The sequence below is a fragment of the Nannospalax galili genome, unplaced genomic scaffold (assembly GCF_000622305.1).
Source record: "Nannospalax galili isolate Female #2095 unplaced genomic scaffold, S.galili_v1.0 scaffold150, whole genome shotgun sequence".
NCBI lineage: Eukaryota > Metazoa > Chordata > Mammalia > Rodentia > Spalacidae > Nannospalax > Nannospalax galili.
In genome coordinates this window covers 1,417,088-1,426,012 of record NW_008329320.1, presented here as the reverse complement: position 1 = coordinate 1,426,012, position 8,925 = coordinate 1,417,088, and the positions used below count along the sequence as shown (strand labels likewise).

At 39.4% G+C, this 8,925-nt stretch overlaps 1 protein-coding gene across 1 annotated transcript in view; it reads right to left on the bottom strand.

The window, feature by feature from the left end:
- Positions 1 to 8,925, bottom strand: part of Slc45a2 (solute carrier family 45 member 2) — a 46,123-nt gene that overhangs the window by 5,786 nt on the left and 31,412 nt on the right. The window contains exons 4-5 of the mRNA XM_008835427.1: positions 4,637 to 4,780; positions 3,823 to 3,946 (exon numbers count right to left, since the gene is read on the bottom strand). Of these exons, the coding sequence (XP_008833649.1) occupies positions 3,823 to 3,946; positions 4,637 to 4,780 (268 nt within the window). The remainder of the gene's footprint in view (positions 1 to 3,822; positions 3,947 to 4,636; positions 4,781 to 8,925) is intronic.

The window sequence follows — 8,925 nt, the reverse complement described above, 5'->3', positions numbered from 1 at the left end:
TATATTGGGTTATGAGACACTAAAGGACTAAGCATTCATTGAAGACCTTTTCACCTACTCTGAGATATATAATGCATTGGTCATTGTATGATGGGATAGTTATATCATGTTAGGTGAAATTATGACCTCAACATTTTTTTCATTTGAAAATTAAGCATGACATAGAGAGATGCTATTGGGTGTCAAGTTGACAAGGGGTGGACTTGTGATGGCTAATCCTGGGTGTCAACTTGACTGGATCTGGGGTTAACTGAAATGAAAGAGATCCTCGTGATTGGATCATCTAAAGCTGGAAGACATACCCTAAATGTGGGTGTTTCCTTCTGATGACAGCCAGTATAAAAGGCCAAGGCAGAGGAGAACGCCTGGCTTCTTGCTACTTGCCTTCTCTCTCTCTGGTGAGTTCGTCTTGGTGCTGTAGACTGAAGATTAGCTGATCTTTTGGAATTTCTCAGACCTTCAGCACCGGATTGGGACTACTGAGGCATCCAGCCTTGTGGACTGAGCAACTATGGATTCTCAGCCTCTCCGGTGTGGTGCAGCCATTGTTGGGACTACTCAGACTCTATCCTGTGAGCTAAGCTGATAAATCTCTATACATATATATTCATTCTACTGGTTCTGTTTCTTTGGAGAACCCTGATTAATACATAACTCAATTTACTTGTTGTGTGAACCAAAGATATATAATTGAAACATGCCTACTAAAAATGAAATGTTCCATAGCTACCTGAATTATTATTGGACTTACGCTTCATAGATAAGAAGCAAAGTCTATATGACATTTGAATCAACTATGAAACAAAACACTGTCTCCAGTCATTGCATGGACGAGCTCTAGAAATGACAAGCATAAAACACTGCTTCCCTTATAAATGCATCCCATTCCTGGAGTGCTGTTGTTAAGACTTGAAAATTGGAGCAGTGCAAACCTAGGTCCGTTTTATAGTAAGCCTTGACAAGCTTGTTTAATAATTTATATTTATGCAGAAATTTTAATTCTAGGTGTCTCAGAACTTAAAAGATGTCATCAATACACAGCTCTTATCCAGGTGTGCAAGCCAAAAAGAACCAAAGAAAGTTAAAGAGATATTTGGACACATATGTAACAATAGTACAAAGACTGAAAGTCTGGTGAAGAATGCTTTATTCATGATGATAAGCCAATAAATCTGGGGGGTGGGGATGCCATTGCCTCTGCTGGCTATGATGCCCAGGGGTAGCTGTATTCCCAGTAGTGCTGTCTTTGGAATAGGAAGAAATTAATGAGTTGACAACCATGAGTACTACCATAGGATAGGAAGACTGGCTATACCTCAGTACTTAGAGTTGTTATAGTATCTGGTGCATAGTGCTTTCTGGCTGTGTAAAAGCTCGAAAGCAAGATCCCTATGGCCATCCCCCATTCCAGCATCTGGGATGGTGTAAAGAGCTCTGTTTAGATGGAGAGGTTGGATCCTCACTTGATGCTATGTGATAAGTCAAAAACAGGGAGTAATGAGGTATGCTCTGAAGGGAAGGAATGTATCTACCGAGGATGGGATGGGAAGCAAGAGGACAACTTGACTGATGTCAAAAGGAAACAGAATTTAAGGTGGCCCAAATGAGTGGTCAGGAGTCATCTATGTGGGAGAGCGGGAGAAAGTCAGACAGGATAAAGTAAAAGCACTGGACTAAGATGGAGGAAAAAGTCCATGTAGAGGGTCAGTAAGGGTAGGTAATATGTGTGGGAGTGAGTGAGATCACAAAGATGAACAGGCAAATCTGTAAAAACAGTTGAATGCCATGCTCAGGACTTGGGCCTTGTCCTTGTCCTGTGGCACGGAGACCCCTCAAGAATTGAGTAGGACTCATTGTTAGTTCATAAATAAAATTTTGGTTTTAATTCAGGATAGTATGGGTCTGATAGATTTATATATTGAAAAATTTTAGAAGACACACCAATAATTTATTTCATACACTAGACTTTTAACAAGAAAGGGCCTGAAAATAACATGTGATTTAATTTTCTGTTTAAAAAATATTTTATTTATTTATTTAGGTCTTTTTGAGACAGGGTCTCCCTATAGCCCCAACTGGCCTGGAACTCACTATGTAGACCAGGCTGCCCTTGAACTCACAGAGATCTGCCTGCCTCTGCTTCCAGGGTGCTGGGATTAAAGGTGTGTGCCATCACACCTGGCTTTATTTACTATTTTTACTATATGTGTATGAGTGTATTGCTGGCATGTACGTAGGTGCACCCATGTCATGTAATGCCTGTGGAGATCAGAAGAGGGCATCAGATCCCCTGGAACTGGAGTTACAGACAGTTGTTAGCTGCCATGTGGGTGCTGGGAATTGAACCCGGGTCCTTTGCAAGAGCAGCCAGTGCTCTTAACTGCTGAGCCATCTTTCCAGCCCCCACGTGTTTTAATTTTCAACTGCCATGAAATTCATACAGAAACTCACACTAAACAAAATGTAACCTAGTAAGGGTTCCCTGAGGAAAAGAATGTTCAACTGGACAAAGCTAAATGCTAATATATGTGAAAGTGTATTTTTCTTCATAAGAATGAAGACATACCCTCTTGAAATCGCAAAGGAATTGAAATGGACAACAGATAGACTTCTGGTCTCTGTCACTAGCTGATTCTATTTTAAATGTTTGAAATTTTCCTTCTGAAATTTTCCTGATTTATATATTCTCAGAGGAAGAAAGCATTTGATAAAGGAAAGCAAGCTTTAATCTGCTACTATGTGATTTCCTTAAATTTTAAAGTAATGAATTTTCTGATTTTATGATCAATCCGCTCATGAATTCATATAACAGGTACTCTTTTCCCCGCAGTTTTGTTTAATTTTGAGAAGATCTTGAAAAAGGTTTACTGTTGCACTATGGGTAAAGGAAAGGGTAGGTTACATCTTCGACCCCACAAGAATCACGGGACAGTGTATGTCCCTGGGAATGGTGAGAGGGATTCTCTACATTTCTTTTCCTTCCTTAACCTGGGCTATGTCCCTGCTGAACCCCCCAAAGAGATGGGGGTCAACCTTTTCCCCTCATAAGTCTGGAGTGAAAAAGAGCTCATTTTATTGTTGAGAAAAAACTTCGCATTCCAAATACAGGATTTTTGTGCATACTACAGGCCATCTTCACTTGATTCAATGTACATAGAGCCTGGAGATCATTATATATATTAACAGTCAAAGGTGAGCCTGTGGGTGCCTTGCAGCTACAGTATAACAGTCTGAGCTTATTTTAAGTTAGTGGCAGAAGTCCCTTTGTCCAGTATCCTCAACAGCTACAATTTAAGCAGGAGAGGAGTTAAGCTGGTACCTGAGAAGAAAGACCAGTTGTTCTCAATCTTAGGACAGGGATCCTGTTACAGAGCATACTGCATTAGCGTGAAAGTCATTTTATAGGTTGCTTTCTGTCACTTATCATATTAACTGTCCTCCTACTACTATTTTGTGCCACCTTCAAATCTGATAAATCATCTATGGAATCTATAAAACATCTATGAAATCACTACTGTTCTTGTTCCAGTAGAATATGGATCTGCTGAGACTTTATCACTCACCCACCCAACACTTCATGGTCTTGTTTACAAAACTTCCTTTTACTTTTAAGAAAATTTCATCAGAAGCCTACTGATTACAAGCCCACTGACTATTAAAAAGGATACTTCATGGGATCCTTTGTAAAGAAAAAGTTTTTCCCAATTTCCATAAAATTATCAAGAATTTAATATGTTAAAGAGAAAAATATATAATTTCAAGTATAAAATTTAGGTTATGCTGCTAGCCCTTTGAAGACACCCTTAAAAGAAGAATACTTACAAGAATAGAGTGAAGAAAATATAGAGTTAATGCACAAGCCCCAACATCCAACTTCAACTCCTCTTTCGTAAATGAGAAATTCTGTGGAGTTGTGCGCACTATACGGATCCCCATGGTACACAATCTGAAAGAGAGGTTTCGGGTGGTTGAGCTAAAAGTACAGTGTGGTAGGGAGCTCTATTCTTCTCCATACCTGGAAAGAAGGGCTCCTTCCTAGGGCACAGAATTTATTCAGTTATCACTAAGTTGCTCCCTTCATCTCTCACTCTCATGCCTCCTTCAAGGACCTGCATGAAGTCTACTATCTGCGCATCAAACATGAACCACATTTCTCTGGATTACTTTCAATGCTACTCCCTCTCAACCTAACATCTGTCCCCGTCTGACTTGGGCAATCCTGCCACCCAGACTCTGGTATAACCAACAAGCTTCTGACTTATCTCTACAACATACCATTCTCATTCCCACTTACAATACTCTCTTCTCCATAGAGAAAACTGGGAAATGAAACTCTGACTCAACCTTTAAGGCCAAGATCATACTGTGCATCTTTTACAAAGGCTGCCATGATCTCTACAGATCATCTTTGTTCTCTTCTATTTGTTGCATTAGATGAGGTGCTGATAGGTCTCACAGTGTTTAGTTTTACAAGGTAGAGCTGCTTGCTTCTAGAACATGTCTGCAAACCAAGTCCTTGAAGGTATTCTTTCCTATACTTTTATTGTACCCATTGAAGAGGCCATCCAAAAGAAACTCCAAAGGCATGGGTTAAGGGATTGATGATGAGCTAATGATACACACATAAGTTCATTACCTGCCCCATGAAATCTGTGAAGAAGAACATATTGGCCAGGAAGGCAGTCCATCCAATGAGGTGGCTGATGCAAAGGCAGCGATAGTGGGGGGGCATGTTTGCTAGCGCCCTCAGCAGAGACTTCATGTTCATTGCTCTCTGAGCCTGTAATAAAATATGGAATATAGCATGGTCTTCAGTGTAGATACCCAGCCAGCAGCAGGAGCCAGTGCAACAATCATGTAACATCCTTGTTGTTTATCTATCACATGACATCACATGCAGATATCCATGAAACAAACTCATTGACAATGTCCTGTTAAGAATGAGTGACCCAATTTCAGGCCCAGAAGGCCCTGAGGGCAAAGAGATTGGAAATAGTGCTAGATTCAGACAAGATGTAAGAGATATCTTACACTCTGCCTTTGAATAGCACTTCTGTAAGACAACAGAGCTCACAGACCTAAGCCATCCCTTGGATAATTATAATTTTTAAAGCATGGCAGGCTAATCCAAGATAGACTTCATGATCTTTACCCCTTGATGGTACCCATGATTATGTTTTGTTACATGACGAAGGGATCTGGCAAATCATTAAGGTTACCAGTTAGCAGACCTAGATTAATCCACAGAAATGTCCACAGAATGGATGATGCTGGTTGTACCACATGTGCCCCTTGGAAAACAGGATTTTCTCTAGTTTGGGAGTAGAAACAGAATTCATAGCAATTTAAAGCATGAAGATTACTGGATTTGAAAAAAGACAGGGGCGCATGGACTGTGAGAGGGCCCCTAAGAGTTTAGAACAACTCCTGGCCAAAAATTAACAAGAAACAGGGACCTTACTCTTACACCACAAGGAACTGACTTCTGTCAATAGCCTGAATGAACATGAAAAACAGGTTCTGTCCCATTTGAGCCTCCAGGTGAAAACAGCACACTGTTGACATCTTGACTGCAGCTTTGTAAGACCCTGAGCAGAAAACCCACAGGTGCCCACCCAGACTTCCGACCTCCATAACTGTGAAATGATTACTAGATGTCGTTTTAAGCTTCTAAGTTTATAGCAACTTCTTATGCAATAGTATAAAAACTAATACAGAGAGCCAGTTAGCTCTTGTTCTTGGTTAGGTGCCTGCTATCAGGTTACTTCTCTGAATGTTACCAGTGGTGGGCATGTAGGAATGAGCCTTGTGTTAAGTCACACTGTGAACAGTGTGTAAATTCACATATATCAAAACACCTTATATACATGTATGAAATTCTCAATAAATTGTTTATTTAAAAAAATAAAGGCGGATGGATTACATTATGTAAATAAGCCCATGGGACTGTAAACTCAAGTTCGCTGAAAGACTGGCACCTACATTGAAGATTCTACAAGGCTCACTGACTGTTTGGAACTTCGGGTTGTGAGGAGCAGGAATGTTGCAGATGCAAAGCAATTATCGTGGGCCTTCCTTTGCCTGCTTGTATCTGTTACCTAGCCTTAGTGCAACTATCATGTGAAAGCTTTTGAAATGTCCACAACCTGGGTATGAATCAGGACTTGACCAGACCACAAATCTCCATGTGCATTCAGAGCTTTGGAGTGGAGAATGGGCTATTCCTTGGTTTTGAAAAAAGGGACAAATGTGGGTTTGTGATCCTGTGGCACTTTCATTTGTGTGATATTAAAAATCATAAGGAATTTCTTTAACATTAAAAACAAAAGAAATACAAAAAAATCAATAAAAAATAGTTTTTTTAAAAAAGGATGAGCATTCATGTCCTCAAAGTCTTTAATTTAGATTTATTGGGGGCTGGAGAGGTGGCTCAGCAGTTAAGCGCACTGACTGCTCTTACAGAGGACCCAGATTTGATTTCTAGCACCCACATGGCAGGTAAGAACTGTCTATAACTCCAGTTCCAGGAGACCTGATGCCCTCTTCTGACTTCCTCAGGCATTGCACAATACAGGTAGGTACACTTACATGCATGCAGGCAATACACTCATATGCATAAAATAAAATAAAAATAAAAAATAGATTCATATGTTAACATTAAGGATTTCAATTATTTTTTGAGTTCAGTAAGCTTGAAAGAACTAGAATTTTTAAATGATTGACACAACTGTTTTGAAATACAAACAATGAAATAGACTTTAACATCTCATATAAAAGAGCGAAACCTTGGACTATTAAGCAGTCAGCTGCACAAAGGACATTGAACATATAAACAGCAGCAAGGCAGGGGATAGGTCTTACTTGCTAGCTTTTTGTTTATTCTGAATTTTAGCATAATGAAACTGAATCCTTGATAGTGTATTTATCAGATAGTCTCCTGAGAATTTCTATTTTAACTATAATGACATATTGTTTTATAACTCTTAAACTTGCATAATTTTTACTACTTTCCTGAATTTAGATTTGCCCATTTTAGGTTTATCATATAGTTGATATTTTCAGCTTCATCATCCTTTTTGGTTTTGTGTTGAGACAGGGTTTCTTGTAGCTCAGGCTAACCTGCAATACGTTATTTAGGATATTATAGGATGAGAGGATGACCTTGAACTCCTGCCTCCATCTAAGTGCTGGACTACAGACATGCACCACCAGACCCAGCTAACTTCATCAGCCTTGTAGTATTTAACCCACTGATCATAATTATACTAATTTTCTTCTACTTAGTCAGAATTTAAAATACAGGTATTCCTTGAAATTAAGAAAATTGAGAATATTCTGAGTGTAGAATTAATCCTTTTTTCTCACAGGAAAAAGTAGACATTTCACAGGGAAGAGCAGCCTGATTTTCATGCTTCAAACTGAGTGCTTTCTCTGCACTTTACTTCTCCTTTCCCCAAACTGCATAATTGGGAGAGTGAGCCTTGCAAGCATGCATTCTGCCTTACTCCAAAGATTAATGTATGCTTCTGCCTTGCCCATAATTTTCAGTCTGCTTTCATTTTTAACCTAATTTCTCCTTTCTTTCAAAAATAAATGTGAACCTTCAAATTGTGCCTAGAATTTCTGTAAAAGCTGAGAATATAAATATTCAAACACTCATTGGGTATTCTAACTCAGAATAAAATTTCAGCTGGCATTTTACCTCTGACTCATCAGTTCCTTTGGGAAAAGCCCCCTTGATGTCTCTAAGCCCCCTGGGAGTTATTTTATTGCATAGATTCTCAGCTGAAGAATGAGAGGTGATGGATTTATAAATAAATAGGACTCAGGGAAAAGAGAATTCCACAAAAGTATATTCAAAAGGAAAATATTTGAATGTTGAGAACAACTTTTCTGGTACAGAGAAACTGGATGTTTTGTTGTTGTTGTTTATGAGATCCAATTTGATCCCTGTCTTATTTTCTATTGCTGTGATTCAAAAAACAAAAACAACTGACAGAAAACAACATGGGAACATGGGGAAAAAAAGGATTTACTTGGCTTATAGCTCACAGTCCATCATCAAGGGAAGCCAAGGCAGGAACTCTAGGCAGGAACCTGGAGCACAGACCATGGTGGCACACTGCTTACTGGTTTGCTCCCCTGGCCAATGCTCAGCCTGCTTTCTTATACAATACAGAACCACCACCCACAGTTGGCTGGGCCCTCCCACATCACTCAACAATCAAGAAAATGCCCCACAGACCAGGCCGCATGCCAGTCCAATGGAGAAAATTCCTCAATTGAGGTTCCCTCTACCCAGGTGTATCAAGTTGACAACAGAAGCAATCCAGCATAATTGAGCAAACCCTTGTCAAGTTGACAAACAAACACATCACTTTGAACCACAATCTTTTCATTTCATATCTTCAAGATCTCATCTTAATCTTACAATATAAAATAGTACAACTTTAAAAGTCTCAGTCTTTTAAAAATTCAAATATTTTAAAGTTCAAAGTCTCTTTTAAAAATCTCTTAGCTGAAGGAACAAAATATATATCTAGTCAATGTTTATCTGACAATATTTGGTTATTTACCTAAGCTTTATCTACATAGCACATGATAATTAAAAGTATCAGACTGGTGGAACTAACCTTATTGGATGTTTAACAGCTATACTTTAAGGCCTATACCAATGTGGTCAGAGGAACTTAAAGGACAGTTTTTACCCCTTGCCCTCCAAGGTTGACCAAGTTCCAAGGGACTATGGAACATCTCTCAAAATGTCCTGTAAATGTGGTGAGTCACCTTTCCTCTTGTTCAGGGGGGACATGGAGACCCCACAAGATAGACTTGAGCCAGACATGGTCTAGCAGGACCTTTGACTTATCTTCACACAGATGGAACTGGTAAAAGAAAGGAGCCAGGAGCTCCTCCCAAGCCCAC